General features: G+C 34.3%; 2 protein-coding genes across 2 annotated transcripts; both read left to right on the top strand.

The window, feature by feature from the left end:
- Positions 1-35: 35 nt before the first annotated feature.
- On the top strand, positions 36-4,180 carry LOC128549620 (uncharacterized). The gene is made up of 7 exons (XM_053526694.1): positions 36-157; positions 430-767; positions 1,076-1,180; positions 1,473-1,663; positions 1,931-2,086; positions 3,450-3,476; positions 3,869-4,180. Exons 1-7 carry the CDS (start codon positions 36-38, stop codon positions 4,178-4,180), a joined length of 1,251 nt encoding a protein of 416 aa, XP_053382669.1.
- Positions 4,181-5,252: 1,072 nt separating this feature from the next.
- LOC128549615 (uncharacterized) lies at positions 5,253-15,811 on the top strand. The gene is made up of 9 exons (XM_053526688.1): positions 5,253-7,338; positions 7,624-7,757; positions 8,673-8,913; positions 9,061-9,159; positions 9,648-10,812; positions 11,105-11,226; positions 12,822-12,917; positions 15,257-15,353; positions 15,752-15,811. The coding sequence occupies exons 1-9, from the start codon at positions 5,435-5,437 to the stop codon at positions 15,809-15,811; spliced, it is 3,918 nt and encodes a 1,305-aa protein (XP_053382663.1). The 5' UTR covers positions 5,253-5,434.
- Positions 15,812-16,164: the final 353 nt, after the last annotated feature.

Genomic DNA, 16,164 nt, shown 5'->3' with positions numbered 1-16,164 from the left:
ACACTGGGGACAGGTATCGATGACTGCGGTCAAACATGACGGTATATCAACCACTAAGAATACTTCAAGCTAAGAAACCATTATCTCCAAATGATGGACAAACAGGAATGGACTTGAACATCTTTTTACGCTGGCAAGGATCGATGTCCAGTAAAAAGTATGAAATTTATTTGTGGAAACGTGGAACACAAAGACCGAAGAAAGCATCATATGTTTCGTTTAATAGCTACCTTAGTATTACATCTTTATCTCCTGGAACAAAGTACAACTGGCAAGTGGTTTTTCTTTATAACAATAACGAAACATATTTTAGTCCAATTTGGGTTTTTGAAACCAGGTTTTATGTAGATCTAAGCGTAACTGACATAACCGTTCCTCCATCTGCCTTCAAGGATAAGAAGAGAAAACAAATGGAACCGTAATAAACAGGGGGACGAATCGCCCTTGCAGTATAAGTTACTGGACAGCTGGTGTCACCTTTACCAAGTGGCCGACAATATCGAATTCGAAACTTGTGGCAAGAGTTACCCAGCAAAATATTTTGAATCCTGCTGATGGTTATTCATCCTCTGCATCATTTACATTTGATGAAAGACTAACCGGCAACGCTTATATATTTGTATATACTGATATAGGAGGGTATATTGTTGAAAATAACACAACAAATAATGTGCTACGCAGTTCATCATCCATAGAAGTAAAACTAACACCACCTCCTGATCTTGAAGTAACATCAATACGTTACCCAGGACCACGTGTCTACTCAGGTATTTTTATGTTTAATCAGGTACTGTTTATATGATTTAATTATGTTCCTTAATGAAAACATATAAGGTTCTTGCCAATACTTCATCAGCAGATGTACAATATTATACAATTATTGACTCTTGAGCCATTGGATATGATGTGATATTCACCGGAAGAGGGTAGTCAATATTAGTTATATTAGTTATTAGTGAATTTATAAAATATTTAGGTTATTTTTAGAACATATGATAATTATGTTTGCTAAATGCTAAAATTTCTGTAGCTTTATAATAAGCCATAGTATTTCTCTTACTCATCTATATTTTAGGATCTAATGTACAGTTGACATGGACAGTTGTTAACGCAGGAGAAGGTCCCACAAAGGACACTTCGTGGTGGGATAGAGTTTGGTGGTCTCAAAGTCAAGACCTTGGTAAATATAACGATTGTTAAGCTTTGTTGCAATGATTAGGAAATTGTATTCCTTTAATAGATATATTATATAATACCAATATTTGTCGGAACCCTAATACTCATACTTATTTGAGCTAGAAAGAAAGTTTACAATTTGATAAAATGAAATAGAACTATCATATTATGTTTTGCAATTAGACCTTTCTAATATTATGTTGTAAATTTCGCCTTACTCGTTTTATACGTATATAGTATGTTGTCTCTTTTTATGCGGGTATTTGTTACTTATTTATGGAAATATGTTTCTTAAGGATTTGGCGCAAAATATTTTTCAACCACACGACACGATGGGAACATAGCACAGAATGGAAATTACACTCAGTCAATATCGATAAAAATACCGGAATTTATTTCTGGAGAATTTTATGTGATCATAGAAACGGATGTTTATAATCATGTGTTTGAAAATTTTGGAGAGAATAACAATCTACTAGCAAAGAAGGTAAAATGCAGATTACAGTCGTAAATAAAACTTTTAATTCATCTCGTGTTTAAACATTTAAATACGGGGTGACACATAGTTTTAATAGATACTTAAAACTTGTATCCATTTCTTAACATACCAGCCATTCTCTTCAGTCTGCTGGTGTTATCATAAGCTGATTTTGTTTTATTATATCACTTACACGATATTGTATACACGAAACAAATAATTATGAAATATATATTAACATTTCTGTGAAATTGAATAACTGTCATAATTATGAAGGTACAAGTGCTTCTTACTCCTCCGCCTGACCTTGAGGTGCAGTCGATAAATGTGTCGGAAAGCTGGGTAACTGGTAACACTGTTACTATCTCATGGACGGTTCAAAATTCCGGAAATGACTCGCCGCTGTCACAGATGTATTGGCAAGACAGAGTGGTAAGTGAAATTGAAGGATATTTCCCTACTACGTTGAAATTTTTATTGCTTCAGACTAACAAAGAAAAACGTAGTAGAATTGTTTAATGAAATTCATCCATTTTTTGTTGGAGCTTACGGTGCTCCTGGTGGATTATTGTGATAATGCATCGTCCGTCTTCTCGAATTTTCTTCAAACAACATCTCTGTAATCAATGAACCTGAGTAGGTTTCTTGGATGGACCTCTTGTTACGATGTACAAATAGATTGGTTTGACTGCTCATAGGAATTCTAGGTTCAAACAAGTAGAGATCTCTCACTAATCCTCTGATCGATTTCGAAAAATTTCGACACAAATGTTTCTTTGGTGGCCCTCTTCTAAGTTTGTTCAAATTATTTGGATCAATCAGACAAGAACTGGCCTCCAGAATACGGTGTCACCTTTCTTTTTATTTGTATTGGAATTAGTTTTGTCATAACTGCGGTAGCTCGATTTTGAGCCAAAACGTTCTAACACCCTAGCTCCGTGTCCCATCTACAAAAGTTGCCCGAAACATTGACTCTAGGATCATTTTTCTCTATTAGTTCTCAATTTTACAATTATCTCGCAGATATTTTACAGACAGTGTTCGTTTTGTCCTCGTGTGTTGGCTTTGTGTGTGTGCACGTGTATGTGTGTGTGTGTGTTTGTGGTGTGCACGTCTGCGTGCTGTAGGTTTCGTTTTGGGGAGGCTGCGATTTTGGTACGTGGCATTCCCTGTTTGATATTTGTCTTTGTTTTTTTGGGTGGCCCTAAAACATTGCTCAAGCAATCTTGATGCATTAAAATCATTGCTCCCAGTTTTCTATATAAGGCTTTACGGAAAACTTTGAAAATCTACCCCTATGTATCTCTAGGCTAGCTGCCATAGTTGTAAGGCAGAAATAGTTCTTTGTTTACTCTCTTTCAAGGGAGACCAAAACTTTGCTATTTGTCAAAAAATGGCTTCCATGAGATCAGGCTCTTTCTTCTCAGTTTATATCAATGGAATCTTAAAACAAATATATTCCTACAGATTTTTTAGGTTACCTTATAACTTAAATTGGTTTCATTAGATTTGTAAAGTCGATTGGTCACACGTGGCAGAGTTAGTTGAGCTTTGAAACTAGGTAAGTGTGAACCAGATAATATGTGGCCCTTGTTTACAACATTTTTAAACGGGCGTTATTTTTTTGTTAATCATTATAAAGCAGCTAAGTTGTAATTTCATTAGACCATGTAATACTTTTGTCTTTTTATAGGAACAAAAGCGTGCCCCCCCCCAACACCCAAAACTTTTGTACAATGGGGGAAAAATAAAAAATGACAAAAATGATTAAAACATGACATTTTACTGGTTCTAGAAATTGGTTTCGAGAGAAAGGCAATTGGTGAGAGTAATCGGAGTAGTTTCTCATTAAGGTAAGTAAGAATCAGACGCTACTTACACTTCATCAAGAGATGTTACGTGACACCAGATATTGCTTACAGGAGTACTATAATGTATAAATTTATTACAGATTAACACAGGTCCCGTGTATTAGAGTATACGCAACCCAATAATAATCAAATTCCGACGATTTCAGGTCAGACAATCCCCAACCCATAATAGCAAAATGAAAATATCACAGTATCGACAGAATTATGACTCAACTTACCAGAAACTAAGTTGCCGAGTAGGGACGAACAAAAACATTCAAATGAAAGACCCAATCAAACCAGCGTATTTACACAAAGCCAAGTAAATCCAGGATCAGATTTCATAGTTTCCGCATTGAAACAGAACTATATTGAGAAAGTTAATGGCCTTCAGCCGCTTGAAAATTACAGACAAAATGTTTCTGTAGTTCTTCCATTCAGTATTTATGGAAATGTAGCATTCAGACTTGTAGTAGATAACATATATAAATCGACTAGAGATCCATCGACAACTAATAATATATTTACGCTGTCTGATGTTGAAGTTAAGCTACGAGCAGCGGACCTAACCCCATCAGATAACATTCAAATCAATGAATACATTCTTGCAGGGAAACCTATTTTAGTGAATTACCGCGTGTTTCATAAAAGTAATCAAGACAAACCGAAAATGTAACAGGGCAGACGGATTTTCATTTTCTGACTGCTAGGAGAGGAGTTGGATTTCATGGATTAGACAAGCTGCGATACTGTTCAATCAAGTGTAGAGTGTAAAACAAATCTTATTCCGAGTCTGGTTTTTTTACAAATACCAAAAGAAAAGTCTGGATCCTTCTTTGTTATCGAGGTAGTTGAATTTATACAACATTTTTGAAGGTCTGAAATCCTCTGAACAACAAGAGTTATATTTAATTACGTTAGGCCTTCCCAGAAGCAGATTTATCTGTCATGACATTTGTCGGAAACTTGACTTCTTTCATCAATAACGAAAGGATAGTATCTTTAAACTGGAAAGTAACAAATCTTGGTAATTCTATGAGCAATTTCCTGTCCTGGCAAGATAGAATCTCGTATACAAGAAATGCCGAGTCACACAACCTAATAACACTTAATACCTTCACCATTGAGCATTTCCTCGAGTCACAGGCTTCATATGAACAAAACAAGAAGCTAGTACTTCCTTCAAATGTCTTTGGTAAATTATATTTATGTCTAGAAGTTGACGTATATCAAGATGTCTATGAATCACATTCCCGCGGTAATAATATTCGTTGTCAAATAATGCCTATCGAAATTAAGACACTACTGCCAGCGCGATTAACTGCGCAAATCAAAAGCATTTCGTCTAAAAATGAAAGTCGAATTGTTCCAGGGTCAAATTTGAAAGTAAATGTAACCGTTACCAACGTTGGAGACAAAACAACCAGTAAGTCGTCTTGGATTGATTCGATATATTTAGCCAATCAGAAACTGACATCAAAAGTCGATTTGAAAAACACTGCACAACATCTGCAAGATGTCATGCATATCGGAAGTCTACAACCGAAACAAAGCTATGGATTTTCGACAAGGATATCCATACCGAGTAGATTTTCCGGAACGCCATTCATTATTATATTGCCAGACAATGAAAGGTTTGACGAAATAGACCAAACAATCTCAAACACAAAACCTTCCGAGAAAAATGCAACAGACACAAATGCAACAAATTCGTTTTGTTGTCAGTATTTGGCTCTTTCAGATGCCAAATAATATGCATTGTTGTTTCCCAAACTAGAAGTTGAAAGCGGACAAGGTCTTGGGAACACTGATTGGAGGGCAACCTGCGGTGCTTGATTATAATATCACAAATACTGGAAATGTTTCAACCTACAGCGCATGGTATGATAGCGTTTACCTCAGTGAGGACTTTGTTGTTGATGCGTTTGACATGAAACTGAAATCCATTTTTCGTGATTTTCTGTTAGAGCCTGACGAAACTGTCTCTCTTAACATGACATTCTTTCTCCCAAAGGACCTAGAAACAAAAAGCTATTATCTTGCCATCGTATGTGATTCGAGAGATGATTTGTATGAAGAAAATGAGAATGATAATGTTAAGAGAATTGTGTTTGATTTAACTGAAAGCGTTAGTACTGATATTGTTGTAAAGCAAGTTAAATCTCCAAGTTTTGTGGAATATGGTAATGAAATAACAGTCACGTGGGACCTTATCAATAATGGTACAAATTCAGCGAGTGGATATAAATGCGACTCTGTGTATCTTTCGGAAGATAGGATGTGGGACATTGAAGATTCTCAAGTTGGAGAACCGTCCTGCCAGTCATTTTCTTTGGCCGCAAACCAAACCGATCAACTGCATTTTTCATTAAGATATAAAATTCCTCACGTCACAGCAAGGTATTACTCAACACTAGTTAAAAGCAGAACTAATGTTATAGATATACATATAGATAATAATGTTGGCGTTTCCGAAAACAAAACTAGAGTAGCTTATCAGTCTGTGACGACAGGAACGTCAACCAGCATGAAATTGCTTGCAGATCAGTTTCTTTCTGTTCAAATTATCAACGTGTCAGCAGATGAAACACTTATTGTGAATGTGACCTCAAATAAAGTGAATGCTTTTAACAATATCTTCTTAAAATCCAGCAGCCCTGCAACTTTATATGATTTTGAAATAGCTTCCGATAATCCAAACTTACCGAATCAAATTGTATCGGTACCAAATACACTTAGTACGGACTACTATATTCTCGTAGAAAATTCAGGATTCCTAACACAGAAAGTAGAACAGAACGTAACAATCTCCGTGAAATATGCTACATTTGAAATTATAGATGTATTTCCAAAATCAGCTATTACAGGTGCACAAACAACTTTATATATAAAAGGAACTTTATTTCCATATGATATGCAGGCAAGACTAAATAGCAGCAATGACGTGTTCACGGCGAAATCAATTTATGTATTTTCATCTACAGAGGCATATGTATCATTCGACATACCTTTGAATATTCCTGAATCAAATTTCTCACTATTTTTATCCTCGACGTCGCTGAATCAGACCATTGTTTTCAACGAAGAAATCAGCGTGGGAAGTGGAACTAACGGGTTTCTCTTTACAAATGTTGAAACTACAGCGCGTATAAGAACTGGTGAAACAGGAACAGTGAAACTTGAAATACAGAATCGCGGAGACTCTGATCTTTTAGTGCCGATAATTAAAGTGGAAGCTTTGGGCGACGGAAGTCTAAGGCTGATGGATGAAACATTTGATGGGTTTTACAGGAATCGATTCTATCTGTTTGGATCCCCAGAACAAGGTCCAGCTGGACTACTGCGTCCAAATGCACGAAGCTCACTAACTTTCAAGTCACAACAAAAGGATTTGATATTTCAAAGATCTGAAGTTAAAAAAATGAAACTAAGTGTGTATGAGATTGTACAAAGTATTGATACTCCGAACCCTTTCCTTGAAATGAAAGAGGACATGCGACCATCCCATTACAACGCTGAACAATGGATGCCTGTTTGGAATAATTTTATTACAATGACAGGAAATAATACATTGTCTCTCGCAAGTAAAATGTCAGCAGTCTTAACTGAAATGAGTTTAGCAGGACGATATGTTTGGAAAGTTGATTCTATATTGAAGTACCTTGTTGACTTTGCTGACGCTCCATATGGTGGTCGGACACTGCAGATTGAAACCGATTTTGACGTTCAGTCAGATGCAAATGTTCGTTTGGTCATAGATCGCTTCTTGTCTGCAAGAATAGGTTCCAGAAAACAACCTGGTTACATCGGACCTGGATGGATTCTTCCCCTATGGTAATGTTTCACTTCATCTACACAAAGTAATGCAGCCTTAAATACGAAATCTGTTCATCAGACTTAAGCCATTTATATTATTATATGAAAGTGTAATGAATGGCATTAATACTACAATAGATTACACATTTGATTTTGGTGATGTGCCATTTTGTATAATGCAATCACTTGAAAGAGCATTTCTTTTAAACGTTTTTGCCCATTAAGGGGAAAATATGTATAATTTATTTAAATATGCTAACAATTTATCACTGTTGAAATCATTGCTGAAAGGACCACATTCAGGGATACCAAGATAAAAGCAATTTATGAGTCTGAACTCACATTTACTCTGGAAAAGGAGGATTATGTGTTTGTTAAGGTTGATGACAACATTTACATCCATAAGAAATTAGGAGCGATTACTGAAACTGCCACAGGCGAGTACATAAATAATTATATACTAATCGTTATTTTAAACGCCCCTCGATGATATTTTCGGCGATATCTTTACTTATTCTAAAGTGAATGTATCAAATTTCTTACACATTTAGACAGTGGTATTATTGATAGTATGTAAATAATATTTGAAAAAAGGCAAATTATGCAAGACATCATTTTATTTATTTAAAGACTTCTATCCATCTTCTCAAAACTCACAAAAATACACATAAAAGTGGTGTTTTTTTATGAAACTGACGAATGTCATTTATAAGGATACAGTGATATGGCTGATACATGAAATATCAAACCAAATGCGTCCAAAAATATAGCAAGGCAAAGTAGTCCTTTTATCAAATTTTCTCACTGTTTGGAAATTTGCTCGTTTGTACATTGTAGACATTTATTTGTATTTTTCTGAGTTTTAGAATTTTACTGATAAATAAAATAAAATAAAATCTTGGCAACACTCGATTTGATTGAAATTGCCATTCTTGCAACATAATTTTCTAAATATATGAGAATTTTCACAAATTGTTGTACTTAATAATTTAGTAAAATGAAAAATGTTGACGCCGAACGGTCTCGTTAAGTCTGTATAGTGTTGTTATTTGTTTTGTTTTTATTTTTCTTACACAAAAAAACTAAAATGGAATAGTATGACATGAATATAGTTAAATTATTATTTTCTATAAACCTTATGATATCAGAATTCTTTAGATAAAGCAAACTATGTTTTACACTTTTACAAGTATATACGAAAGAATTCATCATGAGGCAATTTAGAGTTAGAAATTTGATTGATACTTTTAACTGATGAATGAAATACAAAACGCATTTAGACATGTGATAATTCATCAAAAAGGTCTTGAAAGAAAAATATAGCATTAATATTTCTTTGTTTTTTTTTTCAGAATTTGTTCTTCGTCGTTACCAAGATAATAAGGAATTTCATTTCGACTCGGAAACTCTGACGTTAAGATCCATATTATCTCTTACTGACTCTAGCAGCTTACACTTTGAATATGAAAAGTCATTGCTAACAAAAATTCGGCACTCAGAGGGTCCATATGTACTGGTGAAATATAATACGAAACATCTGATACAGTCCATGGAATTACTAAACACCACTTCACCAGAAACCATAACAAAGGTGTAAGTATTAGGTTTTATAGAATATGTCCTGAAATTATGAATATTTTATTCACGCATTTGCAACTATAATTGTTTGCATAACGTCGTTCCTTACAACGCGAGCAAATCTACTAAACAGTATGTCTTATTTTTTCTTTTTTTTTTCAGACTTTATTTGTATGATTTTGACACCGGAGTGTTGAGCCAGACTCGTTCGGATTCGGGAACCACACGGTATCACTACAAAAGATTGCTGCACTGTCTTCCGTCATGTTCGCGAGACGGCGTTCGATGTTTTAAAACTAAATGGACAAGGGCATTTTGAAAAACCAAGAGTACAGCGTCGTAAAAAGAAGCATGTGATCAGTACAGGAGGTATAGCTATAGTAACGGAGGATGTGTTTCAGTGCATTCAAAGCTTGACAACAATAAATACAGGCTTACATTTTCTGAAGAAGGTGAAATTATTCAAATTATAAGAGATGGTTTTCTGCCCGATAAAACCGTCTTCACAGGGACAACAGAGACAAATTATGAGGGGGATCTTGTAAGTTTTCTTGACATTTGGATGCTAATACAATTGTTAAACACAAAATATATTTGTACCTTACTAACAGTAGTCATTTTGTAACATTCGCTTTTGCAAACAGTCAAATAAAGTAAATGACAAAATTACCATGTGGAATATTAAACTATTGCGTCATTTATAATATGATGTATTTATCATTTTATTCACTTTTAATATTTTATGGAAGGTCACTAGAAGGACTATTTGAGAATGATGGAAAACAACTAATTGTTGAAGATGGAAACGGAGATAAGATAAAAACTATTTTCAATGAGAAATACCAGCTAACTACCTTTGTTGATGGGCAAGGAAACAAATATGATATCGTAATAAATGAAAATGGAACCCTCAGAAACCTCAAGTATCCTGACGGAACGAACAAAACGTATAGATATATCCAGAATGGTCATATCACGACAACACATTCAGGTGCTACTAAACGATATGAGTACAACGATAGGAAACAGCTGCTGATGAAAGATATTGGTAACAATTCTATAACTACTTATGCATACGACGAGACAGGCAATCTTATCCGAGCTGTTAATGAGAATGGGGAAATAGAGATTGCGTACCGAGACACGAAAGTAGCAAGCATAAAGTATCCTGAGAATACCATTGATTACCAATACGATGAAAATAAACAAGTCACGAGAATAACAACAAGTAATGGGTATCACGTAACATATAAATACAATGAGCATGGACAACTACAAAAGATTATTGATAAGGAAAACAATGTTTTGCTCGAGGCAGAATACAACTCTATGGGAAAGATAACTAAAAGACTATTAGGCAACCACGCAAACACAGAGTACGAGTACGATACCGTAACGGGATTACTGAAAGTCTTACGGAATTTCTACCCAAATGGAACCCTTGCCTCATTCTTTAATTATACCTATTCAACTAGAATGCGGAGAATTGCTGTTGACACGCTTGAGGGAACATGGAAATTCAAATACGACCGTGCAGGGCAAGTTATTTCAATGACTGATCCCAAAGGAAATGTAACCGAATATGAGTATGACAACGCTAAGAACAGAAAGATCATATCCATTAATGGGGTTGATGCCCAAAGTACCATCAATGAAATGAACCAGTATATTAAGTATCGCGACATGGTCTTTAAATACGACAAAAATGGCAATTTGGTACAGAGAAACGGGTCCATCCAGGAAAAGTTTGTTTTTGATGAAGAAAACAGAATAGTGGCCTATAAGTCAAACACGGATCAATGTGATTTTAAATACGATGCTTTAGGAAACCTCTACATGAAGACATGTAACGGACGATCAGCAAGATTTGTAATCAACCCTGCTGGAAATTACGACATGGATATTTTGGAGCAGGTCAAAATTTCTTTCATTTTTGTTACAAATTACAAGCAGAGACTGTTAATGATGTTAATACATCTTTCGAGTTTAACAGATTTACATATCCTATAAGTTATTTGATGCTATTTTCAAATAGTAAATTAGTTGTTCAGATTTAACTCGTATAGAAAATGATTCATGTTGCTTTTAATATTTTAGTTTTGATTTGTTTTAATAAGAATAGGTAATCTCATCTACGAACCTGATATATTATAGCCAAGTAAAACTTGTTAGTGAGTTTTCCACAACCATTTTAATGTAATTGTAGATAAACACAAGAGCTGGAAAAGAAACTTCAATCTACTATTACCACGGAGGTGTTCAGATAGGTCTGGTTGCTGCGAGGCACGACGATCACACCTTAAACTATTTTATGTACGATCCGTTAGGGTATGTTACAATCAATCTGTTTTCATATACCTTTTAAGAGACATTCCTGCAGAAATACTTTATCAACATTTCAACTACAATGGCTCATCATTTTAACTGCCTGATGTATACAGTAACTTCAATCAGACTGAAAGTACATTCCTATTTACGCTACGCATAGGATTCTGAGAACGACCTAATTCATAGGCCTCGTTTGAACGACCTTTCGTAGCAATTCAGAGCTACTTACAAACATCTTGCAATCTACCTTGTAGCCTTGACTTTTGATATTTACAATTCTTATGTCGTACTGTATCAGATAGCCGGCTAGATCAGTATGCGAGGGGTCCCGGGATGAGCCATTAGAATGATGCAATTTTTCATACTCTTTGACATTCGAACAAGTCGTTCTGATTGGATAAATAAAAAAAGTCATACTGGAATCCATATATACAGAAGTCGAATGTAAATGGGTCGTTCTCAGATCTTCGTTTAGAAGATCAAGTACTTTAGTCAGATTGACAGTAACTTTACTAGCCACATGTTTTGTTTTATAAATACTGCTTTCAACTGAGCATGGAATGATTCAATTTATACCTATTCATTCTAACACATAGAATGAGTACAGTTAACGCTGTTTAAAATCTGTACCATAAATCCTCACCAGGATCTGCTAAACTTACATAATTGGACTTCATATTTTGTTTTTCATATATATTGAAAGTATATGATTATTAGAATAGCAAGTGTATGTATTTTATACAGATGGTAATCTAATAAACTTCATACGTAATGCATGTTGACGTCTAAACTACGTATAAACTGGAAATTTTCTTGCTCTAAAATGTATTTAGTACTTCTTGTTCAAAAATTTATGTTTGTATTTTAGAAATTGTATACTAACTGTGATGTACGAGTTTTAAACTTACATTATAGTAAAAAATATTCTTAAATGAGATAAATATTTGAGTACCCACAAAATTTCGATATCTAACATCAAAGAACAAAAACGTATTTTAAGTAAACTAAGATATCATGATTAAAAAGTTATTCCAAGTGCAATTCTGATATCATTTATTTACCAAGATAATTCATTTTGTAAAAAGATGATAATATGCAAATAAAAAGACTTTTACCCTACTTTTGTATAAACTTTTTATACAATTTTAGTGTTTCCTTTCCTTGTTAATGTGATTTTGTCATTATCTTTATCTCTGAAATTCTACCTTTATAAACGGGCTATATTTGCTGTTAATAGCTATATTTAGACAAAACGGTGAACACTTTAGGAGTGAAAGTAAGGAATAATACATAACATACCTGTCAAAAATCAAAAAAAAAAAGAAAACATATGTGCCTTATGAATGCGAAAACATAAATGAAATGTTTGTGGGACCAAAGAAGAAACATTTTGTTTATAAAAAGTAAGAAACAAAAAAAATGCCTCTGAATTAGACAAAAGTGAATGATTCCAATAGTATAAATGCATTTAGACGGGAATTACAATATTAATATTGTTCATGCATGTCAAACTCAAATGTAATGTCAAACTGTAAAGGATTCAACAAACATACAGAAATTAACAGGGTGTCACTGTTCGTTTTTTGTTTTGACAGGTCTGTAACTAACAAATTAGATGAATCAGGAAACTTGGCTAGTATATTCATAATCAGCGAAATCCTTATTGGTGAATTTTTTCAGCTACAGAAAATGTGAGTCGATGTTCAGTTTGTCGGACAGTGGGGAGTTATTGATTACAAGAATGACTGGCATTTACTACCTGCGTTTGCGTCTATATGATAGCTACACAGGGCGTTCCAAGAGTATAGATCCTTTATGCCTGAGGCACAGAGCAGAACCTTCTATGATACTGTTCTAATAATCCTGTACATTTTTAATGACCCAAGAGGAACATGTCCTTGGTGATCGTATTGGGTTTCACTAGAAAGCTTACATGACTACGCGATCTCACAAAGAGTGGACATTAGGGGGAGGTATGAATATCATCAAGGTATTTCTTTCGGACCACTTCTTTGGGGTTTAAATAGTAAGGATATGCCATTTGAGCAAATGGTCCACCTAGTTCCTATAATAAAACAAGGTGTGCCATTATGGTTGTTAGTTACTCCAGCCCTAATTTGCTATTTTATTAATATTCTATTATACCATGAATGTATGTACACACTCGGACCTTCTGCCTTACAGTAACAAGTTTTTTTTTGAAAACTGTAGCAAAGTCGCATGAGCTAGTAAAGTTATGATGTAATTTTAACGTAAAACATGTTAATATTTGTAGTACGGTATATGAACAGACTTTTAAAATATAATTGGTACATGTAGAAACGTTTATATCATTCATTATTTGCATACATGATTTTAATTATATCATAATAAACACAGAGTAGTATCAAATTAAATTATTGGAGTTTAAAAATGAAAAGTGTTTTTATATATAATAATATTTCACGGTTAACGTTACTGGTGTCGCTGGGGGGCGGGAATTGAAGGTGGGTTTAACTAAGCTGAGCAAAATGGGTGCCAAAATGGCACAGCCACTTGTAGGTGGTGGTATTCATGGCTTGAAAACTGGGGCACCAAATGCAATGACGGAGAGCCGTAATTCTTTTAAAAGACGCTTTCACTGATTTCCGCAGTTATGTCGTAAATGAAAATAGCATGTAAAGAACGTGAAGTCAATCGATCCCCCCCATCGATAAAAGTGTGTTTCATTGTTGGGAAAAATATATGATTTCTTCAGAAGGTAGGTAATACTGCATTACTTTATTGTCCCCTGCCTTTTTCGGAGAAAAGCGGGGGCGGCATAGAAAAGGCTTTTTTATCCTCACGTCCATCCTTCCGCCGTTCGTCACTGTCCCAATTTGTATCCGGTCCAAAGCTCTGTCGTCAATGAAGGGATTTCTAATTAGATTGGCACAAAGTGTTGCAAGCAAACCCAAGAACCCCTAGCTCAAAGTCAAGGTCAACACTAGAGGTCAAAAGGTTAACAGAATTGTTGCTTGCCCGGTCCGTAACTTTGATTTGGAATATATTGGGACATACTGTGCCCATAATTGAGACGAATGTCATGCGTTAAGTCACAGACCCCTGTGCTTTAGACGTCAATGTTACTCATTGGAAGTCACAGAGTTTAGGCAAATCAGTTTCATGCCCGCTTCTAACTCTACCAGTTATCAAGGATTACAATCACTTAGCACAAATGTTTGCGTAATAAGGCGAGTTTCGCATGTAAGACCTAGGTCTCATCCGAAAATTTAAGGTCACACAAAGAGTCAAAGATAAAAGGTCATTTTTTGGTCGACTAATAAATAACTTTACTTTTGCATGGATTAATTTTGAAAGTAACTTCGCCAAAGTCACCATAAACAAATTAATTTATCACATGTAAGACCAAGACCTCTTGCTCAAGGTTAACAGGCTGTAAATAAAATGCAATCCAGACACACATATATATTGGTAAATTCAGCATTTTTTAGATTTGCAAAATATTATGGTAATATGCAATGCAGCTCTTCATTAGCTGCTTTATAAATGTATAAATTTCATTTGTTTATTAATCATTCTTCCTTTATAAAAGATCTAAGATAATTTCAGTGATAAGATTTCAGGCATTTACACCATTTTAGCTTTCGAGACATTTTCAGCTACATTAATCTTTGAAATTATATAATAAATATGTTTTGATTTATAAATTTTCTTTGTATGTTGTCCCATACTTTCAAAATTAGACGTACATACATTTATTCAGATATATTTAAATTTGGAATACAACATCAATAATTCATCAAATCAGCAATGATGGTGTCATTCTGTTACCCTTTGTTTTAAAATTTGCTGATATTGTTGTTCTTTATGCCAATATTTCTAGCAAAAAATCGATACAAGATTTGTAAAAGGGGAAGTTTTTCTTTTTGTTCATTAGACTTGATATCAATTCTGTGTTTCATCATGCAATGATGTATTAGGATATCTAAAGTTTTACCAAAGCTTTATTTTTTGTTAAGGAAGAGTTGAAATGATATTCATTGTTTAGTTATACTAATGAGAAGGTGACCGTGAAAAGACCACTTGATAGAGAAGTACGCGAAATTGTGATGGTATTACACAATGGGTTCGATCTATGGATCCCGGTAAGATATAATTAAGTAATGATATTTAGTACACGGACGTTATATGAGAAGGGCGGATTTTTACGATTTCTGCTTTATAAGCCGAATTCGCAAATACACGTATATGAAGTTTCAGCAGTTATTATTTCATTATTTGTTTATAAAAAAGTACAAGCTAAGCTTACAAGCGATAAGGAAGTAGTTTTAAAGGTTATAAACATGATGATTGAGTTTGTATTTTACTTTTTGTTTTAGAATAACATCGCCTGACATTCATAGTCTGATGTTTTCCTAAATTTACAAATAAGTAAAATTAGATTGTTTGAACATATGAAACAAGTGATTCCTTCTTACGTGACAATTGTAATAGAATCTTTTAATTAGTTTTGTTCACATACGTTTTCCAATTCCCATTTCAGAATGGACATATCTGGACAACAGTTATGGAAGAGCGCGCATTTATACCGAAAAGCCCATAGAATGGAATACAAAAAAGATTTGAAAACAACGAAAATGCAGACGCTCCTGCTCAAGGGTTTATATTGAACATATATACAGTGAAATTAGATGCAAGGGACATTTATTATGGCGACATTGTTTCGGCAATTTCACAAAAGAAATACACCAAAAAGTAATTGTTCAGGTAAAAGTTCATAGGGGAACCTACATACATTCATAGTCAAACAAACAATGGAACTTATTTCTTTATATTTAACATACTACAATGTCTTTGATATTTGAAACAAAGATAACGAGTTTATATTAACAATTTATAAAGGAGAAATACTACCCGCAGCTACATATAATTTTGCAGAAAGGTACTATCGATATG

Source organism: Mercenaria mercenaria, chromosome 2 (assembly GCF_021730395.1).
Source record: "Mercenaria mercenaria strain notata chromosome 2, MADL_Memer_1, whole genome shotgun sequence".
NCBI lineage: Eukaryota > Metazoa > Mollusca > Bivalvia > Venerida > Veneridae > Mercenaria > Mercenaria mercenaria.
The sequence above is the reverse complement of the archived record's forward strand: the minus strand, read 5'-3'. Positions and strand labels throughout refer to the sequence as shown.